The following is a 27925-nucleotide window of genomic DNA, read 5'->3' on the forward strand; positions in this document are numbered from 1 at the left end:
ATAAAGTTGCTAGTTATTCATTTTTGGTGGAAGTAGTGTAATTGTTTTTCTTAACAGCTTTCTTGATGTATAATTGATATGAAATAAACTGCATAATTCAAAGCTTACAGTTTGATCAGTTTTGACATAATCATACCCGTGAAACCATCACCATAATTAAGGGAATGAATATACCCATCTGTCCCAAGAGCACCATCATCCCCTTTGTAATCTCTCTCCTGTCTTCATCCTCCTTCATCCCATCCCCAGGTAAACTCTGATGGCTCTCCCTGACTTGATTAGAGTACATTTTCTAGGACTTTCTATAAATGAAATCTTGTGGTATGTACTTTTTAACGTTACTGTTGCTATTATTGTTGTTATAATTAATATTATTATTATCCTGGGTGGGGCAGGAGGCAGGTCTCATTTTGCAGTGTGAGAGTTCATTTCTTTTTTCATCCTCTCTTAGTAAAGTCAATCTTTTTAAATTTGGGCATTCTAATTGTTGTGTAGAGGCAATTCTTTGTGGTTTTAATTTAATTCATTTCCCTAATGACTAATGAGGCTGAGGATCTTTTTCATAAGCTAATTTTACATTCATATTTCTTTCTGATGAAGTGTCTGTCAAAGTATTTTACCCATTTTTATTTGTCTTTTAAAATTTATTTTTAAATGAAGGGAAATTGCTTTACAATGTTGTGTTGACTTCTGCCGTGCAACAATGAGAATCAGCCATAATTATACATATATCGCCTCCCTCTTGAGCCTCCTTCCCCTCCCCCCATTCTACCCCTCTAGGTCATCACAGAGTGCCAGGCTGGACATGTTGTGTTTTATAGGAACTTTTCACTAACTAGCTATTTTACATACACGTGCATGTTAAGACACTTCAGTCGTGTCCAACTCTTTGCAACACTATGGACTGTATGTCGATGCTACTGTCTCTTCATCACACTCTTTTCAAATTGTATAAATCTTTCACCTTTTACCCATTTTTAAAAATCATGTTAACTTTGTTTTCTTACAGTTGAGTTGTGACAGTTGTTTAGAAAACCAGGACATGAATCAATTATCATATATGTTTCTGCAAATATTTCCCCAGTCTATGGGTTATCATCCTTTTACTAGTGTCTTTGGAAGAGCAGAGTTTTTGGTTTTGATGAAATACACTTCATAGTTGTTCTTTTGTGAATTATGCTCTTGGTGTGGTAGTTAAGAATTATTTGTCAAGCCCAAATTCACAAACGTTTCCTCTTTATCTTCTCAGAGTTTGTTTTGCCTTTAATGTTAAGTAGTCCAGAACCATTTATTGAAATGACTGTGTTTTCTTTTGCATCTGTTGAAAATCGTGTGGTTAGGTTTATATGTAGACTATTCTATACAATTTGTCTCTTCATCTTTATGTCACTGTCTTGATTACTTGTAGCTTGATAATGTCTTGAATTTAAGCAATGTCAGACTTTCTTTTTTCTTTTCTTTTAATTTGAAGTTGTTTAAGCAATTCTAAGCCCATTATGTTTCCATATGAATTTTAAGTCAGTTTGTCAATGTCTATGGCATAGCCTGTTGGTGTCAAATTTTTTATTATATTTTTAAATTTTTCCTTAAGAAGAATTCACTTATGAAGCTATGTGAGTCTGAAATTGTCTTTATGGGAAGGTATTTAAGCACAGATTAAATTTCTCTGAAAAATATAAGATTCTCAGGTTATTTCTTCTTGAATGAGTTTTAGTAATTTGTGTCTTTCAAGGAATTTTCCTTTGCATGTAAGATGTCAAATTTATGAGCATAAAGTTGCTAATAATGTTGAGTTTGTTTTCTTTTGAATATTTGTAGAATCAGTGATGATGTTATTTAATTTATTGCAGAGAATAATTATTTAATTTATTCAGAGAATTTGTACTGTCTTTTTTCCCTAATCTATCCACATGTCCACATTTCCATCTATGTTTTTTTCTTCTGCATAAAATAATTTTTCACATTTTTTATAGTGCACCTTCTGGTGCTAGATAGTTTTTCTGGGTATAGAATTCTAGGGTAATAGCTTTTATTTTGCTACTTTAAAGATGTTCCCTCACTGTCTTCTCACTTGCATTGTATCTGACAATAAATCTGAAGTTCTTATTATTGTTACTTTATATATTAACATTGATGCAAAATTGCACTCACCTTCCTTATAACTGCTTCCCTGAATAAAAAAAGAAAAAGAAACAAAAAACCCAGATTCTAACCCAGATGTTAGAATCCATTCCATGATTCACTGGGTTTGAAACTGATTAATGTTACCATACTTTCATGATACATGTCGATTAAAATATATTCATGTTTCCCTAAAAGAGAAAATTCCCAAGAATGGGAAAAGCTTATAGTTTTTGTTGCATCACATTACAAGGACACTTCATGGAAAGCTGTTTCCTATGATGTGAACCTGAGAAACTTAGGGCTTTATCCTAGAAAACATAGAAACCTTTTATGTGGACTTAAAGGGAGAAGATCTGGGCTTTAGCTAGACTTCTGCCAATTGTTTCCTTTTCTAGATGTGTTGGCTTCTTCCTAGAGTAACTTTAGTTACAACTTTTCTTACAGAAGACTTCTTGCTTTCCCCTGTTTGAGCATGCCTCCATAGATGGATTATCCAGTCTTTTTCCTTCTATATCTCTGACCTTTCTGACACTAAATGAAACTCCTTGGTCATTAGTTCACAGGTTTCTCTTTAGTGCCCTTCAAATAAATTAAAATGTAAGAGCCAACAATTAACTACCCCACTGGGGAGTGAGACCCCTCCCATGGGGTCAGTGAGGTGCCCCTGTGCCCTTCAGAGGTAATGCCTGCTGCTCTGATGCTCAGAAAGGGGTGGTGCAAATCATCGCTCTGCACCCATCATCCAGGCAACACAGTTCTATGGAAGGAAAGCTTGATAACCACCTTCCAATGAGTGAACAGCTCAGAGCACATTTCCTAAAATCATTCCACCATATTTGAGTAGTATTCCCACCATCATGAATTCTCTATGGTGACAGGGATAGTATCTTATTTGTTTGCACATCCTCGACAATAACTATAGTACTCAATAGACTCAGTACTCAACACTTAAAAGGACAAATTTACTAAATGTGTCCTGTAGTGGAATCTTCCTATGACTAATGCCCTTTCCTGAGGGTTTCCTGATACCCTTGGGGTTTTCCTATTTCACCACTTGCTGCACCTGAGAAATGGAGTGGTGTGATTTGAAGCCAGCAGACCTGGATACATAAACCCTACCACATACAAACCTTTTTATTCATTTGTGCCTCAATCCATATGTATAATGGAGCCAATAGCAGATCCCCAGAAGGGCTGGCCTCAGATATTCAACATAGAGCCTGATTTTTTCAGGGGAACTGCGGAGTTGGCTTGGGTCTCCTTCTTTTTGCCTTTGTAACGTCATTGGTTATTAACTATGTAGGGCTTTAAAATGAGGTATTCAAATCCATGCTTACATTATAACTACCTGGGGAAAATTATGTTTGTGGGTAATAGAAATGCCCACATTTTATATTTCTCATCCTGTGCTCCCAACATAGAAGGCTGCATGGTTTAGGGGCCGAACTTGGCCTTGTCATAAGAAGCCGTATGGGATGATCAACTGGTGCTGGAAGTCCTGGTTCTGACTCATTTCTACACTGCTCTCAGAGGTGAAAATGTGTTTGGACACAGAAAATAGACCATAAATCTACAACATTCATAGCATATAAATGTTCTTGAGATGTGGCATCATCTCAAGTAGGGGAGTGGGCCTTTAATGGTGAAATGGCAAGGAACTTCCACATGGCCTCAGTGTGTTCATCAGCTGTCCCCTTTCTGAAGACAACACACCTTCTACCTGTGCAAAACTGTCCCATGGACAGAATGCTTATATTATAAGGCAGGGTTCCATGCGTGTAGGGTTAAGCCCAATTACAACAACCTGGCAGACTGTTAAGACACACGTGTGCCAGAAAGGACTTCAAAGGCGTGATGCAGAGCCCAGGGGACTCCATGCAGAGTTTTTCCAGGCTTAAGAAAACAATGTTGTGCGGAAACTGTCAAACTCCAGTTTCTCAAAAATGTCTATGGGTTTGGCATGGAAATGTGTTTAAAGCATAAGTAGGAAACTAATGAAAAAAGACGTTAAACACTGGCTGTGTTTTTCATATGATGCAATGCAGAGGGGAGGGTGGTTGGAAGCCAGAGCAGCAAGAACACGTGTGTAAAAGTGGTCTGTCCTCACCCAGATGGACTGCTGTAAGGACAGGGGAGCATCTTGCTGGGAGGACCACTGAGAGCTAGATTCAGTCTCCTTCCAGCAAAGACATTTGTTGAACTTTGAGGAAATGCCTTCAGCGGGGTGGAAGCTCAAACCTCATTTTCTGTGGACATCTCACCTGTCTTGCCTTCTTGACAGCATGTCCTTGCCTTATTCTGTAAATTAGTGTAAAACTAATTCTGTTTCCCACCTGCCAGCAGTTAGATTTTTGGCCTTTACTTGTGCTGACTGTACCATGGGGTTTTGGAGGAGGAGATTCTGTCCTCGTCTGCTGGTGGCCCCCTGTTCTGCAAGGTTGTCCCCCCCACACCTGCCCCACCCTTTGACCCCATAATGCAGGGTTCTGGACACACCAAGCCACAGTACAATTAAATTGTGAATAACAATGATAGAGAAAAATAGTAATAGCATCACAATGGAAAGTACATTTTGTGAAAGGGAATCACAGACTTCTCATCAGAAATTATGCCAGTCTAAATGCTAGAGGACAACATCTTTCACATTCTCCTGGAAAAAAAAATCAAGGTGTGATTTTATATCCAAAGGTATATATGGAAAAACATAAATATGGTCAAATAAAGATGTTCTTATATGAAACTGAGGGTGTTTGGCACCAGTAGATCTTCATGACACACAATATATATATTTTTTAATATTAAAGGGTGTTTTTCAGACTAAAGAAAGTGATTCTTGATAAAAACTCAGAGTTACAAATAAAAAGCTCCTGAAATAAGATTCACCTCTTGACTATCTCTCAGTGAAGTTTTGTGAAGATATTGTGTCAGCTGGTTAGTGAGGGCGTATTTGATTGGAGAATACGCCTCCAGGTGTTACTATGAGGGGCTTGAATTGTAGATCTCTGAGTTCTTGAAAGAAAAGGCTAAATTAAAAGCATGGTGTCTAAGGTCACGTTCGCAAGGATGGCTCCATCAAAAAACTTGAAACATGGCAGTGATGTACATAAATTGGAGTCCTGTGCACTGTTGGTGGGAACATAAACTGATTTTAGCCACTGTGGGAAACAGTACAGTGGTTCCTCAAACAATTAAAGATGGAACTACCAAATGATCCAACAATTCTACTTCTGGGTATGTGGCCAAAAATATCAAAAGTGGGATCTTCAAAAAAGGTATTTGTACACCTGTGTTCATGGCAACTTTATTGATAATAGCCAAAAGGTGTAAGTCTCCATCCTTGGAGAAATGGATAAAGAAAATGTGATCCATCCATACAATGGTATATTATTCAGCCTTCAAAAGGAAAGAAATTCTGACACCTGCTACACCAGTGAATGAACCTTGAGAACATTATGCCGAGTGAAATAAACAGTCACTAAAGAACAGATACTGTGTGATTCCACTTAGAGTCTACCAGGTGCATGGCATAATCATCTTGATGGAGACAGAAGGTAGGATGGTGGTGACCCAGAGCTGAGGGGAAGATGGGGTGGGGTTTTAGTGTTTAATGGGGACAGGATTTTAGTTTTGCAAGATGACAAGTTTAGAGATTTGTTGTACAAAAGTGTGAATGCAGTTAATACCCCTGAACTGTACACTTAAAAATGTAAGATGATCGATTCTGTGTTATGTGTGAGATCTATATAGGAGATTGCAAGGAGAAAGTCACTCAGTCGTGTCCGACTCTTTGCAACCCCATGGACTATACAGTCCATGGAATTCTCCAGGCCAGAATACTGGAGTGGGTAGCTGTTCCCTTCTCCAGGGGACCTTCCCAACCCAGAGTATGTTATCTGTATTTTACCACAATTTAATGTTTTAAAGCAGGGTGTTATTTTCAGTATTACGTATTTCTTGCAAATGGCTGGGTTTCTGTATTACCAGAGACCAACAGATGTGATCTGGAGTGAACCTGAAAACAGGTGGAGGTTTTATAAATCTGCCAACATGTGCAAGGAGAAACAAACACCCAGCCAAGTCATAACCACCACGTGCTGTCAGATGTTGGGAGTGCTTTGGAAGGGGAGAAAAATCACAAAGCAAGTGCTCCATGGGGAGTGAAGAGACAGTTGTGCTTCCTGCCAAGGAGGAGGAGGAAGAGAAGCAGGAATCTGATAGGAGTGGGGGTGGGGATGGTCACTAATATCGCCCTGGCCTCATGATAGTAACTGCAATATCTCTGAGAGGTTTTACAAGTGGAGAATTCATAGTCTTGGAAAACCTTAGAGCAGCAAAAAATGGGACGCCAAAGTCAAAGGAAGTTCACATGTAAAAGCTACAAACGATTGAAAGATTCCATTCCAGGGAGACTCACTTGACATGTAAATGTTTCATTCACTTAGTAGAGTCATTTCTGAGAAAAAAATTCTTATAAAATGAGCTTCTTAATGAATCGCATTTACACAATTTCCCATTATATAATCATATCATATCTGGTTATATAGTAGAAATCTACATTAAGAAAACACTTATTGACAATTAAGACATAAATTTCTAATAACTGTGCAAAGATTTAGTATTAGCTAGATTGTTGAACCAGAGGAAAGGCCATCTGGGTAATGTTGGCATGAATTTTGTACATAGACAAACATACATAAGTATGATTTACAGATGCGTATATTATATATGGGGCATCCCTGGTGACTCAAGACAGTAAAGAATCTGCCTTCAATGCTGAAGACCTTGGTTCAATTGCTGGGTTGGGATGATCCCCTGGAGAAGGGAATGGCAACCCACTTCAGTATTCTTGCCTGGAAAATCCCATGGACAGAGGAGACTGGTGGGCTTTGCGACTATGGGGTCGCAAAGAGTTGGACACAACTGAGCGACTGAGCACAGCGCAGCTCAAGAATGTGTCAGACAAGCTGGTTGTATTCTGTGGATCAGACCCAGATCTTTGTTGCATCTTTTTAATATTTCTCTTTGTTTTTAAACAGGTTGTTTGGTATCAAATCAGTCATTCAGACGGACTGTTCCAGCACGTGGAAGATCATTGCCAACCCCGACCTGTCCTGGTACCACCACGCCAACCCCATCGTCCTGCTGGTGATGTACTACACGCTGGCCACTCTGATCCGAATCTGGCTGCAGGAGCCCGTTGTAAGGACCAGAAGTTTTCATGGTCTTGTCTGCAAAGTAGCAGGAGACTCCGGGGAAAGGGTTCGTTCCTATCAACTGCTGACTATAGTATATTCTGAAATAACTATAGTGTTCTTATCAGAGTGTTTTGTTTCCACACAGAGCCCTAAGCAAGTATAGATTCTATCAGATCAAAGACCAGCCTCCCTGTGTTAGCATCCTCCAGGCTGCTCAGAGGGCCGGTAGTGAGGGCAGTGAAGCCTTGTTTTCATTGAGCACTCACTAGGGGCCAGGCCAGGTGCTGGGGCTGTTTAATTACAGGTGCTGTACCCATCTTAGAGATGAGGAGACCAACGGTAGAGAGGTAAATCACACACTTGCTGAACAGTAGAAATAAGATTCAAGCGCATGTTTGCTGACAATGTAAGGGTCTCTGACCACCCAGACTGTTGTCATGGAGACTGGAGTTTCCTGAATCTTAGACCTCTGACCTCTGATGATATGATGGGGATGTCCCCACCCTCGGTGGCGCTGTAACCCCCAGGGTCACTGGGCAGGGCTGAGGACTGGGCTCTTCCCTGTTGGGTTATTCGTAGAATGTGGTACGTTGGGGCACCATCAGGGTGTACGGCTTGTGGTCCTTCTCTTTTCCTTTTCAGTGACAGCAACTCCTGTCCCTTTCGTTCTCCCAAAATGACTGTGAGAAGCTCAGCTATGAGGGAGACAGGTGGCACAGACAGGGCTGCTCCGCATCATCTCCCGGCCGCGTGCCAAACAGGGTAGGGGGGTGGGGGGCAAAGGTGAGATGCCAGGCTGGCAACTGCTCCCTCTAGCTCCATCCACGTGGTCAGCAGCCAGGCCACCAGTGTGTACTGAGAGCAAGCCAGCGTCTCAGACCCCAGCCTGGGGCCCCAGGTAGAGCATTGGCCCAGAGGAGGGGAGGCACTGAACGTTTTATAAGAGGAAAGGCAACCCCCAAATACATGAGCAACCGATGGCACAGGCATCCTTGTTTGCAGAGGTCTGCCTGCCTCCTTCTGTGTAGGGACCCCCACCCTGGCCCACTGTATAGGCATCTTTTTTGCAGGGGTCTCAGGTTTTACTTTCCCTGGACCCCAAGATGGCAGTGGTGACAGGATGATTCCAGGGTCACGGAGAATCCCAGTCACCTTGGTTACCTTTTCCTCTGAGTCTCTTCTAAAAACATGAGGGCACCAGTAAACCCCTTACAAGTGTTGCTGTGTTTGCTTCCTGCACAAACACACAGATATGGGTACATGTAGATGCACACATAAAACTGTGAGAAAGAAGTTAAAATGTGAGAACTACTCTGAACAACATCTTAGGCAATGATGGAAATGACCTTAATGTCTTTGGGTTCATAAGAGTCCCAGGTGCCCCTGGCTTTCCCTTGGTGCCTCAGGCAGGAGCTGCTGGGCTGTTCCAGCCCCTCGGGCCCCGGAGACTCTCCACCTCCTCAGCCCCGGGCTGTCCAGGAACCAGGGAAGGCAGAGAGTGGGGAGGATGGGCCATGTTCCAAGACACGCGGTCCACAGCAGGTCCTACCCTACAGCGTCTGCGGGTGTGTGCAGAGCAGGTTCTCATTCATACCAGGTCGACCCTCAGGGGGGTTGGTGTTTTAAATGGGGCTGGCACTCAGGACTTCCTCACCAAGGTGATGATGGAGGGCAGGTGCCAGGTTGTATTAATATCATGGTTCCAGGTGGCCTGGTAGGTGCCATGAAAAATGTGAGTTCTGCAGTAAAAGTCTATGATGTAAGTTTGAGAAAGAGAGGAACAAGTGTCTGGAGCTGAATGTAAGACTTGGGCTCCCTGGGGTCTGGTGCTCTGTGTGGACACTGGGCCCCGGGAATCAGCAGCAACACTGGGCCCTCTCCCTCTGCCTGCAGATCAGTGTGTGTAAGTGCCCTTTCATGGGGCATCTTTGTTGGAAACCATCCTCAACCACCAAGTGCGTACTGATCCTTCCTCTCTCTATCCATCTCTCCTGGAGCAACTGATTTAGGCCAAGGTTCGATTAGGCGAGCGGCAGTATTAGGCAGTAGCTGTGTTTTTGCTTACTGTTGCATGTAAGCTCTGGACGGTGCTGCCTTTAGTGAATGTCTGTTTCATGAGAGTCCCCTGGCAGGTTCCACGGGCAGCTGTGGCCTCTGTGGACCTTGCACGGCCCTCCCCCTGCCAGTCAGAACATACATGGAGGCTCCTAATGGAGCATGGGCAGCTGTTCCTGTAATTCACAAGCGAGTCTGCTGTCTCCGCCATTTATAAAGTGTCTGGATGAAAGCCCGTGTAGGGTGTACGTTACTTTACGAGATCAGCGTGTAGGGGCAGAGACAAGCATCTCTGTCTGGGCTCCCGGGCTGCTGAGGGACCTGCTCCGGAAACAGCGCTGTCCTGTGGATTATTCTGTGTCTCAGGTGCAGGAAGAGAGAACCAAAGAGGAGGACAGAGCCCTGGCCTGCAGCCCCGCACCCATCACGGCCGAGAGGAGGCGGAGCCTGTGGTACGCGACCCACTACCCCACGGACGAAAGAAAAGTAAGCTGCCAGGACAGGGGTTGTCTCTCCTTTATTTTCTGCTTTTTGTCATATTGCTGAATAGAGGCCATGTGAATCCATGTGCAAACTCAGGTTGCTCAGTTTGCAGGGGCTGTTTGATGGTGAAGGTTAGGGTCAGACATGGGAGCCCAGTGCTTGGAAAGGAAACCCCAGGCTCTGTCAGACCCAACTTTTGACAGTTCCGTGCTTCCCCCCGAAGCCTCTCAGTCCCAGAAAGAGAGAGTGGTTTTATTTTTTTATTTTTTTTTTCCATTTATTTTTATTAGTTGGAGGCTAATTACTTTGCATCATTGCAGTGGTTTTTGTCATACATTGAAATGAATTAGCCATGGATTTACATGTATTCCCCATCTGGTTTTAATTTTTAAAGATACTCTGTCTTTAAAACAAAACAAAACAAAACAGAAAACAAAGCAATCCCTTGGCCCTGGGCAGTGTCAGCCTAGGTGCTGGGATGCACTGTGGAGAGTGATTCTATGTTGGGGCGGTCACCGTGGTGACCACGACTGCTCACACAGCCACTGATGGGACACTGGCCTGTCTATGTGGGCATGAAGAGGAACCCCTCCCTCTGTCAGGGTCACAGTGTGGGTGCCGGGGCCAAGAGCAAAGCTGGGTGATTCTTAAGCTTTTCACCATTTGTTCACTATTTTCAACACGCCCCAGCCACTGACTTGTTACAGTGACCCATTTGCAATGTGGGGACCACAGATACTCACACTTCTCTGGTGGGGTCATGTTAGGAATCAAGGAGGGGATTCTCTGATTGACTCGGTGGCAGTTTTTCTGACACCTGGTCCTATTTGTGCACCTGCCTGTTGTGGGCCGAGAGATGGGAAAACAGTGAATGCACTCAGGGTGCTGCAGCCTGGAGGAGCAGCCATGGTACCCGGAGACATCTAGTGTCCTGGAGCCCTTTTGTCCCATCACACACGTGCCAGACCATCCTACTCAGGTCACTTAGCCATGGTATCCATGGAGACAGCATGGCAGTTTCCAAGGTGAGGGCTGTGGACCACGGCTGGGGATTCCCAAGACCCTTCCTCGGATCCACGGGCCCGAAACAATTTTTGTAACATTTAAGAGATGTGCCTTTCGGCTGTGCTGACACTTGCTCCGATGGTACAAGAGCTCCAACCATGGCCGCAGCATGAACCTGACAGCCACATGTGCACACAAAAGAGAACAGCAAGGTCAGTTCCACTTAAGAATGTTCTTGATAAACCAGAAATAGTCTTTGCTTTTCTTAAATCTCAACCTTGGGGCACACACTTTTTTAATATTCTGAGTGACATCAGCGGAAGACCCCCTGAAGTCCTGACCCCTCAAGGAGGAGAGGTGCTTGGCTGGCGAGTGGACTCAGCTGCCGTCTGTGTACCACAGGTCTATGTGCAAGAACAGCTGATGGACAGTTTAGGGGTTTCAGGTGTGAGCTTTCGGCAGACAGTTACTGGACAATAAATGGAGTAGTCTTTTGAGTCCAACATGAAAGATACACAAAAGCATATTTTAATAAGACAACACCATTCTTTTCACTATTTTTTTTAAAGATAACTATTTAGATAAAATTATCCATGTGAACAAGCCAATTTTTAATGAATGAACAAATAAATGTTTTTAATGCCGCAATTTTAATTTCTAGCACAATAGATATTGATGGGTAGGACACTCATAAGTAAAAGTCTTCAGGATCTTCAGTGATTTTTAAGAAAGTGAGTGAGTTCTGACCCAAAAAGTGAAAGAACCACTAGTTCAGCAGATGCTTGTTATTGGGGAAACTGGACCCCTCAGCTCTAATACAGCTGAAAGTCATAGCCATGTTATAATTCTTCTGTTGTGGACAGTACGCAAATCTGAATCCTAAACTGTACTACAAGTCAAGTTTTCTTTATTATGAAACTTCAGTTTCTTGAAAAGTGAACACTTTCAGAATCCTACAGACATCTCAAAGGGTCCTAGAAGTCTAAAAGCAAGCAGCTAATTCTGTGAGAACAAAACACTTGAAAAACAGCATCAGCTTTTTCAGTCATGTGGTTAGTGACTGCTTGTTTATTGTGATGAAAAGATAGCATCAGAAACTGGAAATGGTTACAATAAACAGCAGCCTCCAGCTGCGTCACTGCCCCTTTATGTTTTGCACTGTAATGTTAACACACTTGCATGCTCCCAGCTGAAGGAGCCAGTGCATATGTGCTGAGACTTTGTAGCTGTGTGTAAACATCACATCACTTTCTGCTCACATGTTAACATGCTGTCCTGTATTGCTTTTGCAGCTTTTATCCATGACTCAGGATGACTACAAGCCGTCTGACGTTAGTATACCCTAGAATTCTCATTTCTGCGTGTGTCAGTGATGGAAAGGGCACATAAATGGAATTAGCTCCTCTGAGTGTAGTTTAATGCTCTATAAAATTTTCATACGTTTTTGAATACTATTTTGCAGAAATTGTATCTGATTTATTGCTGTTAAAACACTGACTCATATAACATGAGCTCGAGTATAAACATATAAAACGTATTTAAACTTTTAAAAAGCCACATTGGAGGGCTTTTTCTCAAAAGGCGTTTTGCTCTGCAGATACGGCTGTTCTATGATTTGAATAGGAAGTCTCACAAGTCTGTGAACACACGTGTATGTGCGCGTGTCTATGTTTATATGCATCTGCATAAATAAAAAATTGTAAAGCCAAAGAAACCAGAGGGAAAAAGTAGGAGAATGTATTTAGTGTATGAGATGCTGCAACACGGGAGTCGCAGGCTGCAGTGTCAGGGAGAGACTGTAGGGTTGTGGCTCACCTGAGACGTTGCTTGTCCTGAGGGCCACGCGGGGTGTGGGGCAGGTGGGATCAGGGCTGGGGTGGGGGGAGTGGGGAGGGCAGGCAGCAGCTCCAGGCCAGAACCCAGTCTGTCTGGAGATTCTGTAGCTGGAGGAGGGCCGGGAGCTGAGGCTGGAGGGAGACCAGAGCAGGCCCTGAGCCCTCTGCAGCCTCTCCAGGCTTCACACTTCATGCAGAGAGCAGGGCGCTTGGCATGGGTGCAGCAGAAGTGGGCCAGCTCAGGTTTGCCTCGTCCCGTGTGACTCTGTGGGGCTGGGTTTGGAGGGCGCGCAGGGCTGTCTTGCTGGTGGGCATCACTGCCCACAGTGCTCAGCTTCCCCTCGGTTCTGCAGCGTCCAGTGTGCCCACCTAGCAGAGCAGAGGAGGGGGGTCTGTGCGGGAAACCAGAGCTGCTGTCCCACTTGCCTTTGCCCCACGCCCCCGGCAGGGCCTGCTGGTGACCGTGAACGGCAACCCCGTGGACTACCACACCATCCACCCCAGCCTGCCGCTGGAGAACGGTCCTGCCAAGGCTGACCTGTACTCCACGCCGCAGTATCGCTGGGAGCCCGCTGCCACCTCCCCGGGTAAGGAGCCTGTGGGACCACGGCCTGCAGAGCTCAGCATCTCTTGTCTTTGGTTTATCCTTCATTGGATATAGTTCTCTTTCCTTTTCATCTCTAGGAGAGGTTTTTTTTCCTTCCACAGTCAGTCTGATGAAGCCCATTTCCTTAGATTCTGCCCAGATTTTGCCCTTATATCGTGCTCTGTGCATTCCTGTCTTGGTACAAAATAAGTGACCTAATGGAGGTAAGGGCTTCCCAAGTGGCACTCGTGGTAAAAAAAAAAAAAACTGCCTGCCAATGCAGGAGACCTAAGAGACACAGGTTCGATCCCTGGATTGGGAAGATCCCCTGGAGAAGGACATGGCAGCCCACTCCAGTATTCTTGCCTGGAGAATTCCATGGATAGAGGAGCCTGGTGGGCTGTAGTCCATAGGGTTGCAAAGAGTCAGACATGGTGAAGTGACTGAGCACAATGGGAATAAACTTCGAAAAATAGAAGGTAAAATATTATTTTAAATAAGTCATCTTGTTTGCAGTGTTAAACCTACATGCATATTTGTGTTTTAGTCTTTTTGTAATTTGATTCCACTATCACGGTCCATAGTTTTACTGGTTAGTGTATGAATGTTTTCTGGAAGAGTTCTTTTTGTCTAATAAGAAAACCAAAAGGCCCCAAACTTTGACTAGACCTTTCTCCCTTTTCCTTCAATTTATTCTGTTGAAGCACTAGTGGTAAAGAATCTGCCTGCCAATGCAGGAGATGCAAGAGATGTGGGTTTGATCCCTGGGTCAGGAAGATCCCCTGGAGGAGGAAATGGCACCCCACTCCAGTATTCTTGCAGAGAGAATCCCATGGACAGAGGAACCTGGTGGGCTATAGCCCATGGGGTCACAAAGAGTCAGACACGACTGAACGACTTAGCACACAACAATCCGGTTGAAAGAGAGCTGCTTGTTACTGGAGAGGACAAATTTGTGCTTGGGATGCTTATATGAAATTCACCTACATGCATAAGTTGTTATATGAAATAATCTGTCCCTCTAGAAAAGAAGGAGGAAGACGATGATGAGAAAGAAGAGTTTGAAGCGGAGCGGAGCCGGGAGGAGAAGAGGAGTGTCAAAGTGCACGCCATGGTGTCTGTGTTCCAGTTCATCATGAAGCAGAGCTACATCTGCGCCCTTATCGCCATGATGGTGCGTATGCGCCGAGTCCTGACTTCTGCTCAGATTCCGCCCCACACCTTGCTCTGTCCTTGGGACAACATTAGTGCTGGCAGGGATGGACAGTGCTGAAGCCCCGCTGGCTCCAAGCCCCACCGCCTACTCCCACCAGCGCAACTTCCTCATCTTCCTGATGTCTTGGCAGACAATGGCTGATTCTGTTAATTTTTCATGGGATCTTTATACTATAGATTTCAAAACCATGTCCTCCTCTATGCCACTTAGCCTGGTGTTAAATATTAATACCTGTCTCTCAAATTAACCTATCAAGTCAGACTGTCCCCTGTTTTTCAGATTTAAAAGGACATGGTAGTTTTTCTAAGTGGGTTTGAAGGTGTTCACAGTTAACAAAGGCCACTTTTATTTCTCTCAGATGATGAGGGTTATAGTCACATCTTGGATTTGAGTGAGACTATTCCATTTGAACTGGAACAAATGCTTACCAGCCTGAGCACCAAGCACCGGGTCCCCAGGAGCGTTTTCCGGTTGTGAGCATCTTCCCTGGAAGCTCCCCTCTGCAGCAGACTTTTAATCACAACAGATCTCTTCTTTCTAGAGCAGTCCTAAGCAGCCGGGTCTGTTAGGATGATAGACATCTTTATTCAAAAACACACAGTGCAAATATTCCATACCTTCAGATGATCCTAGAACTGCACACAAGAAGGAATGTGAAGCAGATTCAACCCCCCAACAACCGAGGGGCATGTGTGACTGAGGCCTTAAAAATGAGAGAAGTTTAACAAAACGTTCCCAATTTGTTTCCCTCCCTTTTTCATCCAAACAGGAATAGTGTACAGGGAAAAAAATTCTCCTGGAATTACAATATCTATGCAGATTACTCTCCTGGGTCACCCACACAAAAGTGGCAAGGTCAGATCTGAATTTCATTCTGGGATAAAGGCATTAAATATTACCGACCTTTGATAACACCAGGCTTCCCTGGTGGCTCAGTGATAAAGAATCTGCCTACAATGCAGGGAGACCTGGGTTTGATCCCTGGGTTGGGAAGATCCCCTGCAGAAGGGAATGGCTACCCACCCAGTATTCTTGCCTGGAAAATGCCGTGGACAGAGGAGCCTGGAGGGCTACAGTTCTTGGGGTCACAAAAAGTCAGACGCAACTGAGCGACTAACACTTTGATAGCACCATTTCCGAGGAATACTATTTCATGAAAATAATTCATAACTTAATAATAGCTGTCAGTTTCTCACTTAATTTTAATAAAAGCAGTTTTAATTTCTAGTTTTTAATTTCTGTATGTTTTAAACAACAATTTTAAATAACTCTGTGCTTAAAAAACTAGCTTTGATTTAGGACACATTTGCAAGTTGCTGAGAGGAAGTATTTGTTCTGTGCTGACTTCATTCATTTATCTTATTTATCTCAATACTTATCTACTTTCCAGAAGCAAAACAGATATAAAACATTTCAGTCTTTGCAATAACCCTTGAAATTCCTGATAGGAATATGATTGAACTCAGCCTCAACTAGAAAATATTTTTAAAAATATGTTTATTTATTTTTAATTGGAGGATAATTGCTTTACAACATTGTGTTGGTTTCTGCCATACATCAACATGAATCAGCCACAGGTATACATATGTCCCCTCCCTCTTGAACCTCCCTCCCACCTCCCACCCCATCCCACCCTTCTAGGTTGTCACAGAGGCCTTTTCACAGAAATTTGGTATTGAAGATTATAGTAAGAGAGGATAGATTTCTTGAGGTTAATGATATTCATGAGCCTGACCTTCTAGAATGTTCTGGAAGCTGCCCTTTGAGATGTGTTCTAGGTCTGCTGGGGTGGGTGTGACTGGAGGATGTCCTGCCCCCTACAGGACAGAAGCTGAGGCTGGGCTCTCCATTAGCCTGGCTTTACTACTGGGGTGCAGACACCTGGCACTCCACCTCCTCCTGGCGATTCCCTGATTCCTATCACATCTGTCTTCCCAGTGGGTCGGCTAAGGGGACCCCTGAAGCCAGCTCATCTGCTGACCCTGTGGTCCCACAGCTTCCGTTTCTGAGCCCAGCTTGGCCCCATTCACCCAGTACCCGGGAAAAATAGTTGACCCCAAGAATGAGGGAGGAAGCACTTAGGGTTGCATTTCATCCAGCAAATCCAGTGAAAAGGAAGACATCTGGGCTGGAGGGCAAAGGGCACAGAGTGAAGCTGTCCCTACCTCGCTTGACCCTCTTCCCTCCAGGAGGTTGAGGGCAGTGTCAGCTCACAGGGCAGCCTTTCTCCCTGCTTCTTCCCCTATGCAGCTGGGACATTTCCCCCATAGTTTCACCATGATCCTCCCCCCTAGTGTGAATGTCACTGACCTTTTCCTCGTAGACCACGTCTAACTCAGCAGAGTGGGGACTGTACCATATACTGACCACCCCGCTTTCTCGCCCTTCCCCCCAAAGGCCTGGAGCATCACCTACCACAGCTGGCTGACCTTCGTGCTGCTCATCTGGTCCTGCACCCTGTGGATGATCCGCAACCGGAGGAAGTACGCCATGATCAGCTCCCCCTTCATGGTCGTCTACGGAAACCTGCTGCTCATACTGCAGTACATATGGAGCTTCGAGCTCCCTGAGATTAAAAAGGTCCCAGGATTCTTAGAAAAGAAGGAGCCGGGGGAGCTCGCCTCAAAGGTAAGTGGGCAGGGAAAAAGAGGGCAGGGCATTCAGACAAAACCACAGTAATCAAAACATTAATATCCAAGCAAGAACGTGCAAAAGTAGGTTCCAAGTATTCAATGCTCCTTGAAATTATTATTTTTCCCCCTTGCCCTCAAGAAGATGTTAATATAAACATGTGAGTACTGTAAACAACTCCCCTGTCAGCTTTCGGAAAAGAAAGGGAGGATTCAGGGACTCTGTTTGCTGGGATGAAATGTTTTTTTTCTCCCATTTCTGGGGATTTCTTCAAAATAAGGAACACTGTGGAAGTAATGGGGCTCATAGAAGAAATACATCTTCCTCTTCTACTTGTGCTGAGGTCCCAGGCAGGAAGGAGACCGCTGGCCCACGTCAGTTTCCAGTGCAGGTGGTCCTGGGCATCTTCCTGGAGTGTCCCAGGCATGAAGGCACCCTGGCACTGGACCACACGCCAGCGTCCTCAGGAAGGAGATTTAAAAGCTGGTGACTTTCAGGTGCAGTGTAGTGGGGGCCTGACTGTCTCGAGTGGACGGGCTTAGGCAGCGTGCTCCCACTGAAGGGCAGGGAAGCATAGTCGTGGTTGAACATGCTTACACTTCAGAGGCGTGATGCTCTGATCCCTATTGTCTCCTTCCAGATTCTGTTCACCATCACATTCTGGCTGCTGCTGAGACAGCACCTCACAGAGCAGAAAGCTCTCCAAGAAAAGGAAGCTCTTCTGTCTGAGGTCAAAATCGGAAGTCAGGAAAGTGAAGAAAAAGGTAATTAGTGCATGCAGTGTGACCGGAAGAAGGGCCCCAGAGGACATCCCTGGTGGCTGTGTCCCAGACCAGAGGGAAGCCATGCGTGGATGTGAGCAGATAGATGACCGCGCCCCAGGGCTGAGTCCCTGCCCACACGGGCGTCCACTGGAGCTGCAGAGACCCTGGGTCATTTGACCCACTCAAAAGTAATCCCCACTGCAGGGCATTCCCTGGGTCCACCAAGGTCACAGCTTCTTGAGTGTTAGTACCAAGAGAGTGACTCAGATCTCCCAAATTCAAATCCTCTTGCCTTTTCAAAATCGAATGTACCACAAAGTCAAAAAAAAGGAAGATGATGTTTTGATGATCACTTCTGTAGTTTTAGACCCCACTCCATGGGTCAAATGAGAGTCACTTGCTCCCTACCTGTGTGGGTGTGCCAGTAAATACAATAAAATTTAATGCTCATAGAACAGCTTGGAGACCACTAGTGAGGCGTATAGCATTGTCTGAAAAGGAAGCCATAAATATTCTCAGAGGCAGGGCTGGTAACCTTCAGATTAACCCTGTCAGGAGGAGAAAACCAACTCATCTTTTTCTTATAGTTTCTCATTTAGACCTAAACACTGGTTGTTTTTCAGCAACAAAAGTCTTTAAGGTTTGAATCTTGACTATTTGAGTTTGGATGTCTGTTAACACAGTGATTAAATTCACCAGTTACTTTATGTAAATAACAGTTCATTTAAGATCAACAGTTACTCTGACCTCTCACCCCATGTGCATTCCCTTCACTCTGTGAATCTCCTGGTCATTCGAGTAAGTTATTCAAATGGTAGGTCACCTTAGGACCATAAAGATGAGTCCTATATGTTAGCATATTTTAAAGGAGACCAAATAAGCTTTTACTTCCAATCCATAAAACTATTTTTTATGCATTTAGTTAAATTTGGTTAAATTATAATTAGTCCTGAAACCTAATTTAAATTAAATCATATTTGGCTTCAGCTCAATTTTTTCATTCTATAAAATCATACTTTCTGGTTAACATTATTACCAATAACCCAGATTCAGTAAAATACTGCTAGAGGCACATTGTAGTCAGAATCTGAGTTGTCAAGAGTTAGTTCGGTTTGTGTTATTGTGTCTGTTTGTTTCTCTCGATCCTGCAGTAATTATAGCTATTGAACAATGCAGGTGAAGTAGGTGTTATGAAAAGCTTGTATAAAAATATTACAAAATGTGTTTCTTTTATGTTTCAGGAAGGTTAGGAAAGTGAACTGTGATTAGTTCTATAAATTCTGCCTTGTTTGTTAGAACTGTCTAAAATTATTTTTAAATCGTATGGTAATGCCTAACGTGTGTGGCACCCACCTCACACGGGTCAGAGTGTGTGGTTCTGGTCCAGGGACCAGCTCCTCGTAACAGCAGGGTCTTCTGTCTTGAAGATGGTGAACAGGATGTGCAGGGGGACAGCGAGGCTCAGGAGAAGGAGGAAGAAGAGCAGCCGAAGGAGGAGCAGCAGGAGCAGAGAGAGGAAGAGGAGGAGGAAGAAGCGGACGAGCAGGACGTGATGAAGGTGCTAGGGAACCTGGTGGTGGCCCTGTTCATCAAGTACTGGATCTACGTCTGCGGGGGGATGTTCTTCTTCGTCAGCTTCGAGGGTAAAATTGTGATGTACAAGATCATCTACATGGTGCTCTTCCTCTTCTGTGTGGCCCTGTATCAGGTGGGTGCTTCTGGCCGCCAGGTTGCCTTCCTCGCATCTGTCCAGGGGTATGCCTGAGCTTCCTTCGGCGAGGCTCTGAGTTACTGTGACCTCACAGATACATCGTGTAAAGGGGTCGATGAGATTCAAACACTATAGCTAGGAATCCTAAAGTGAGGAGTGAGCCCCTTCCACCTGTTCACTAATTTGAAATGTTATGTTTTTAAAAAGTCAGAAAATTGGTTAGGGTGGCATCCTTGTCTTGTACAGATGAATGGATAAAGAAGCTGTGGTATATATATACAATGGAATATTACTCAACCATAAAAAGAATGAAATAGTGCCATTTGCAGCAACATGGATGGACCTAGAGAGAATCATACTCAGTAAAGTAAATCAGACAGAGCTTTCTCTGTGGTATTTCTGACAAATACCATAGGATATCACTTACATGTGGAATCTAAAATACAGCACAAATTAACTTATTTCCAAAACAGAAATAGACCTACAGACATAGAGAACAGATTTATCGTTAACCTAAAGGTAAAGTTGGAGTAGGGATAAAATTGGGATTTGAGATTAACATATACACACTAGTATCTATAAAAGAAGTAAACAGAGACCTGCAGAATAACATAGGGAACTATACCCAGATTTTGTAATAACCTATAAAAGAAAAAAATCTATATATATATATATATATATATATATATAATATATATATATATAAGCTGAATCACTTTGCTATATATCTGAAACTAACACAACGTGCGTGCATGCCAAATTGCTTCAGTTGTGTCTGACTGTGACCCTAATGACTGTAACCGCCAGGCTCCTCTGTCCGTGGGATTCTCCAGGCAAGAATACTGGAGTGGGTTGCTATTTCCTTCTCCAGGGGATCTTCCTGATCCAGGGATCGAACCCACATCTCCCTGTATTGGCAGACGGGTTCTTTACCATCTGAGCCACAAGGGAAGCCCTCAGATTCCAATCTACGTTGTCCCAACTCTGTGAGCAACACAGCCTCAAAAACTAAAAATGAACTTGACTTTGCTTTCAGACGTGTGTGAATGGAATCACCTGTTTTTGTTGAATGCAGCAGGTATTTTTGTGAGTTTTCCGCTAACATGCTTCTTCCTCATTTGTTGTTCACTGTCTGACTCACAGGTGCACTATGAATGGTGGAGGCGGATCCTGAAGTACTTCTGGATGTCAGTGGTTATCTACACAATGCTGGTGCTCATCTTTATATACACATATCAGTTTGAAAACTTCCCAGGCTTGTGGCAAAACATGACTGGACTGAAAAAAGAAAAGTAAGTAACTGTGCTGGACAACAGGGTGAAAAGTGACCCACCGGGTGAAGTTGCCAGGGCGTGTTGTTCCAAACACCTTGCCAGGAAGTAGGTTTTAGTAAAACCTGACGTCATCACTGGCTGTAAGTTCCTCCAGAACAGAACACATTGGTCCTGGTTTTTTTGGGTTCTCATGACTTAGGCCTGAGTTTCTGGCACATAATATGTACTCAGTAAGAATTGACTGGAAAGTAAATTCTGAGCCCCTCATTAGTGAAATAGCTTTTTCTAGTGTTTCATGTGAAGCTCACCTGCCTGACTCCTCACAGTCATGTGGTCTCCCTTCCTAACCGGAGTCTTGTAACACAGAGCATCAGCCTCCCTCCTGGATGGAGCCGGTGCTGGGATTCTAAGGAGTTGTAGTTCAGTTGCTCAGTCGTGTCTGACTCTTTGCAACCCTCTGGACTGCAGCACGCCAGGCTTTCGTGTCCTTTACCATCTCCCGGAGTTTGCTCAAATTCATGCCCATTGAATTGGTGCTGCCATCCAACCATCTCATCCTCTCTTGTCCCCTTCTCCACCTGCCCTCAATCTTTCCCAGCCTCAAGGTCTTTTTCAGTGAGTTGGGGCTTCCTATCAGATGGCCAAAGACTTGAAGCTTCAGCTTCAGCATCAGTCGTTTCCATGAATATTCAGGGATGATTTCCTTTAGAATTGACTGGTTTATCCCCTTGCTGTCCAAGGGACTCTCAAGGAGTGGTTGGCCATGGAAACTAGCTGTGATGGGCTCTTTCTCATGCATGAAATAGAGAGGACTGTAGCGTTTTCTACTCAGCTCCTCTAAACTTCCTAAATTCCTTTGGAAATCAAACCAGGACTGGGCATAGAGCCAAATGTCCAGAGTAGGAAGCATAGAGCTGAGCACCTTGCCTGAGCCAGACACTCTTGTGCACCTGAATATCAACTGGAAGCCAGAGGAAGTCTGAGTGGAGCTTATATTCTAGGACAGGAGACAAACCAAAAAACCTACTTTATGTGAAATAAATTACAAACTGACACATCTGTGAAGGAAACGAAAACAAGCTGAGGTGGGGGCACAATAGCTAGAGATGGAGTGGTTCAGGCAGGCTTCCCTGAGGTGTCATTTTTAATTTTTTGGCTGCACCACCTGGCATGTGGAATCTTAGTTCCCTGACCAGCACAGATTTCCCATGTCCTCGGCAGTAAAAGTGCCAAATCTTGACCACTGGACCACCAGGGAAGTCCCAGGAGATATCATTTAAACTCTTGAAGAATAGAAGGAGTTTGTCTTTAGAAAACTGAGTTGGGAGCTGAGAGGTGGAAGAACATTCCAGGAAAAGAGAACAGCAAATGCAAAGGGCCTGTGGCAGGACAGGGTTTGGTGAGTGTCCTGAACAGCAGGAAGGCTCACCTGCAGGGAGGGTGGAGGTCAGCCAGGCGCCTGGAGGTTCAGGGCTCCTAGGTGATGACGGTTTGCGTCTCATTCTCGGTGAAATGTCTACAAGTCTTTAAATCACCCTTGACTGGCAGAGAACTCAGTGATGTATGGGGGCAAGAATAGACACAGCTAGATGGTCGGCCAGCAGGGTTGGGGGGGGCGGTTCTGTGATTGAGGATGGTGGCCTCACCTAGAATAGGAGGCACTAGAGAGGAAACTAGAGCACAGATTTAGGAGATGAGGGTGAAGGGATGTGGATGGTGGAGACAGGAAAGTGTGTTGGGGAGGGGATGTCCTAACTTGGGCGTTTTGCACAAGGTGGACGGTTGTGCCAGGAAGACCAGGGTGGGGAGGGGACGAGAGCAGCTTGGCTGCTTCAGGAATATGGGGGAAATGGAGACTTCTGTCTTGAAAATGTTCAGCCTGAAATCACCGAGAAATAGCCAAATTCTTGTGGACATTTGGGTGGAAGAGCCCACCCGGGAAACCTGCCCTGTTTCACAGGCTGGAGGACCTTGGCCTGAAGCAGTTCACGGTGGCCGAGCTGTTCACGCGCATCTTCATCCCCACCTCCTTCCTCCTGGTCTGCATCCTGCACCTGCACTACTTCCACGACCGATTCTTGGAGCTCACTGACCTGAAGTCCATCCCCAGCAAGGAGGACAGCGCTGTCTATAGGTGAGCCCATGCAAGCTCAGCCAGACCCTCCCATCTTCTCACTGAGAATGTCAACCTGTACTTGCCATGACAGTCAGCCTCTGAGTGGGAAAAAATAAGAAAAAATGTGGAGTGTTTGATGGCACTTTACAGTAGGTAGTGATTTACATTTCCTAGGTGGTGCTCATAGTAAAGAACCTGCCTGCCAGTGCAGGAGACATAAGAGACACAGGTTCGATCCCTGGGTCAGGAAGATTCCCTGGAGTAGGAAATGGCAACCCACTCTAGTATTCTTGCCTGGAGAATCCCATGGACAGAGGAGCCTGGTGGGCTATAGTCCATGGGGTCGCAAAGAGTCAGACATGACTGATCAACTTAGCATGCACACGGGTGTGATTTATGACATTTTGTGGGTGATCTTGACAGGTGTGTGAGTTGGTCCAGAGGAGCTGTGTTTCTGAGGTTCCTTTGTGGTGGCGATGTGTCTTTTGTATCCAGGGTGGTAGGGTGTTTTTAGAATGTTTACAGAATCTGGCTAAATTCAGAGGGTGAGTTTTCTGTTGCACTGACAGGTAGTAAGGAAGTTTCTATGAGTCAAAGCATAGTACAGAATTCTCCCTTCTGTTTCGGGAAGGAACGACCTCAGCTGAAAGGTTCTGCCATCTGTGAGTAACCAGAGTAACATTTAAGGAAAGAGCGAAGGCAGTGTTTTCTGCCACCAGTTCACTGTTGCTGTCTTCCATCAATAAATACTAATACAAAGTGTTTCCAAGTAGCTGATGGGATCTGTCTTGCCCTGGCCATGTGCATGGAGCCATAGCCAGTCAGCACACATCCATAGGCCTGCTCCATCTCAGGAACATTTCAGGCATTTGTCTAATGAGCCTTGATACAGATTTTCCTCTCTGCTTCACATAATAGCCTGTGATTCAGCTTCTGGAAAGCCCTTGTTGCGTAGATGAGGGAGCAAAGTGCTGCCTTCAGAGGAACACAGACACCACAGGTGAAAATTCCCAAGCCCCTTCTCAAGGGAAACAGTGAGTCCATGGAAAGAAGATGAAGCAGTAATTCATTAGGCACAGTTCATGAAATTAGGCACAGTTCCTGCACAGTGCAGGAAGCCTGCAGCATGCCAGGCTTCCTTCCTTCACTATCTCCCAGAGTTTGCTCAAACTCATGTCCATTGAGTTGGTGATGCCATCCAATCATCTCATCCTCTGTCACCCCCTTCTCCTCCTACCCTCAATCTTTCCCAGCATCAGGGTCTTTTCCAATGAGTCAGCTCTTCACATCAGGTGGCCAAAGTATTGGAGCTTCAGTAGTCCTTCCAATGAATATTCAAGGTTGATTTCACTTAAGATTGACTGGTGAAATTATGAAAAACTGAATGAGTTGAACAGGGTTTCCTTAAGTACATAAATGTGATTTAATTATGTGGGTTCTGAAAAAGGATAGCAGCCTCCTATCAAGATGTGTCCTCCTGTTTTCCTCTACTGTCCAGCCAGCCCATAACCCCCTTACACGGCTGGACAAGAAGGAGGCCCCGTGGTCTGGTCAGTCTGAGGCCATGGCTGGCCCTCCTCTGGCCAAGGCTCAGCCCCTAGCACCTCCTGAACTGTTACTTTCCAAGAGAACATAAAGGGCGAGGCAAGAATGAGTAATGTCAGCAGTATGCATGGTTTGGGGTCATGGGATTTTATTTTTGGTTCTGTGAAAAGAGGAGTTCAAAGGACTCATCCGAGTTTGGTATTTAGGGATTTCATGCAGGAGTTTCATATAAAAATCCCCAAATTTCTACCTGGAGCATGGGTGTATATCCCATCTTTTTCACAAGTCTTTTCCATTGCAGTGTTTTCCTTACTAGTGATTTTTAGTCCCTAGGGCCCTAGTAAGTGGCTACTTTAGAGTCAAAATGATGAAGAAAGAGATCTTTTCAGAATTGGATTGACTGTCATGCTTCGCCTTCTCTGTTCCTTCCCTCTTAGTAGGTGCTACACCAAAAAAAAAAAAAATCCCAAATTGGGAATGATCAGTGCATTTTATCCCTTATGTTGGTCCGGTTGTTTCTATGAACAGCCAGCTATCCTTTGCCTGTTCTGTCTGTTGTTTGTGTGATTTGTGTTTGCCCTGTAGGCAAGTATCACTTGTGTCTGAAGCAGAATTCATCATGTTGCCCTTCTAGAATTTAGAGTTAGCATGAAAAATTTTATGACAAATCTTATGAGAAATTATTGTTATTTCTAGGTAGACATTGTCAGGAATATCATCTCTCTTATATATTGATAAAGTAGACACTATAACATAATTACAACATAATTATTATATAATAAACACTTAACAGTAAGATACTGAATGTCCATTCCTTATTAAATATCTGTGACTGCCATGTGTCAATAATTTATTTTAGAAGGTACTGTGACGCATGCAGAAATAGAATGGCTTTTTTAAACTTTAACTTTAGAAAAACCTCGGAAAACAGTTTCTTCAATATGGATACTCAAAGGATTTTATGTTTTTAATTCTGGAGAAGGACCAAGAATTAATGTTTTACGTGGTATTTTATTTGATAAGTGCACTCTGGACATTTAAACCTTACAGGTACCTGACCAGACGTGTGATTCTTTGGGGGAGGGAGGGAGGAAGAGGCTGTCACTGTCAAGTGTTTTCAAACCTGACTCTGTCTGACTCCACGGTGCTGCCGAACCTCGCTGTCTGGACACTTCGCAGTGCATGAAAGGTGTTGGTGACACACCTGGTGATGCAGAGCTTACGGGCCACAGTCAGCTCCTTCTCTGGCTAACACTCTCCTCTTTCTCTCTCCGACTGTCTCCCCGCTGCCGCCTTGCGCTTCCTGCGTAGCCATGCCAAGGTCAATGGGCGTGTGTATCTGATAATAAATAGGTGGGTACTTCAACGTTTTCTCTCTTGGCTCCTTTTTTAAAATGGTCTCTGGGGGTGTTAAGCTCTTTATTAGCTTGTAAATGAAACTGACATCATCAGACAGTGAACATGGCCTCCAGGTATGCTATGGATGTCTTTTGCAAACCCAACCATTCGGTGTTTCGACTGAATGGTGCTGCTGAGTGGACTCGAAGGTGGCCGAGGGTCTTCAGCTGGCGCTCGGCATTGGTCACCCTTTGGTAGAATTAGCCCTGGGCTTGCCTGCGAGCCCATCTCCCTCCTGAACACGTAATCGAGAGCTCAGCTCAAGAACCAGCTGCTCCACAAACCACCCATCTCTGCCGAGTCCCTGCTGAGCGTACTGGCCCTTCTTCTGAGTTCCCGGAGCACTTTCTCTTTGCTGCCGCCTCCCAACACTGGCCTTCAGTCCCGTCTGCCTGCCTGTCTTATCTCCCCTGCCCGCCACCTCCACCCCTCAGGCCCTGGGTCCCTGTACAATCCACTGCAGGGCCAATATCTCACCTACCGTGGGGGCTTAACCACTAGTGGATATGCCTGAATAAAGTGATAATAGGTCCAACAATCTATGGTTAAGAGAAAATTAAAACACCAATTTCTTCAAGTATACATCTACTTGAAAGAGCATCATGTAGAAGGATGGTATTTTACTTGACAGATATCACAATATATTTGCCTTCTGCCAAAAAAAAAAAAGCCAAGTTGGGCAGCATGTCTTAGATGCATATCACCCAGGCGGGGAGATAACACATGTTCATAACCACAGGTAACAAAGGGTGAGCTCTGACACCTGCCATGTGTGGAGCTATCCTCAAGTGCCCAAAAGAGAAGAGTCTTCAGGTCTAATTCACCAAAGCTCTTCTTACTTTATTGAGAGAATTAAAATATCCACTCCCATAACTTCACGTCTTAAGTAATCAAGTCAGTAATTTAGGTAGTAGAAGCATGTATTTTGCAATAAATCCACTTAACAAAACAACTCTTGGAAAGATCTGCAGGTTTTCTACTCCACTCTCTTTCCTCTTAAGAGGAATGCTGAGTCTGATAACCAAGTAGCAGACCTGAGGAGGCAGAATGTCTAGAAAGAGGTGTAAACACTTAGTGCATCTCTGTGGAGATCTCTATGGAAGAGGAATGAGGCTGGGTGGGCTCCCTTTGGGGCTGGTTTTGGGGTCAACCTGAGAGAGAAATGTCAACCTCAAGTTTTTAGCTGCCAGCTAAAGAAGTAAGCTAGAGACTTGAAGCATAAATCTTGAGCAGCCATATCAGTCTTATCCCTCATAAAGAACCACACTATATCTGTCTCTCTCTCACTCTATGTTTCTGATGAAGTCTTGACCATGTGCTTTAAGAGGAGGTGGCTGGGGCGCCCAAGAAGCAGGAGTGGTTTGATGGGCTCTGACAACTAATATATTCAGCCCTCAATATCCATGGTTTCTGCATCCGTGGAGTCAACCAAAAACATTTCTTTTAAAAAATCCAGAAAGTTCCCCAAAGCAAACTTGAATTTGCTGTGTTCAAGTTACTATTTCCATGGCATTCAAATAGTATTAGGTATTACGAATCATCTAGAGATCATTTAAAATATACAGGAGGATGTGCGTAGGTTACAAGCAAATACTGTAGCATTCTATACAAGGGACTTGAGCACTTGTAGGTATTGGTGTCCATTAGGCGTCCTAGAACCCAATGTGCCAAGGATGCTGATGGTACAGAGTTGGCTCCCTGCTTTCCTCTTGAGGAAAAACGTATGCCCATCAACCCTGAACTGACTCAGGAGTTCTCAGAACGACCCAAATGCAGTCATCTAAAATAATTAAAAACTTGAAGCATTCCACCACTAGCTCAATCTTCTTTCCAGTGAACTCTCATTTTTGTCTGAATGCCCACATTTTAAAAGTCAGAGCTGTGCCCTGGGGAGCACTCGACCTAACACACCCTCTCTCTGCACAGTGTGTGCTTCCGAAAGGCTGCACGTGAAGTATGTCCAGTTTTGGAGGGACTTTTCTTGATT

The 27925-nt window shown here is 44.5% G+C and overlaps 1 protein-coding gene across 1 annotated transcript in view; it reads left to right on the plus strand.

Moving 5' to 3' along the window:
- The window catches only part of LOC110140923 (piezo-type mechanosensitive ion channel component 2), a 225108-nt gene that overhangs the window by 157336 nt on the left and 39847 nt on the right, over nucleotides 1-27925 (plus strand). Inside the window, 10 exon segments of the mRNA XM_070464537.1 lie at nucleotides 7161-7323; nucleotides 9741-9860; nucleotides 12155-12193; nucleotides 13146-13284; nucleotides 14309-14457; nucleotides 16897-17127; nucleotides 17771-17894; nucleotides 19322-19602; nucleotides 20749-20897; nucleotides 22840-23013. Coding sequence (XP_070320638.1) covers nucleotides 7161-7323; nucleotides 9741-9860; nucleotides 12155-12193; nucleotides 13146-13284; nucleotides 14309-14457; nucleotides 16897-17127; nucleotides 17771-17894; nucleotides 19322-19602; nucleotides 20749-20897; nucleotides 22840-23013 — 1569 coding nt within the window.

Source organism: Odocoileus virginianus, unplaced genomic scaffold (genome assembly GCF_023699985.2).
Source record: "Odocoileus virginianus isolate 20LAN1187 ecotype Illinois unplaced genomic scaffold, Ovbor_1.2 Unplaced_Contig_27, whole genome shotgun sequence".
Taxonomy (NCBI): domain Eukaryota; kingdom Metazoa; phylum Chordata; class Mammalia; order Artiodactyla; family Cervidae; genus Odocoileus; species Odocoileus virginianus.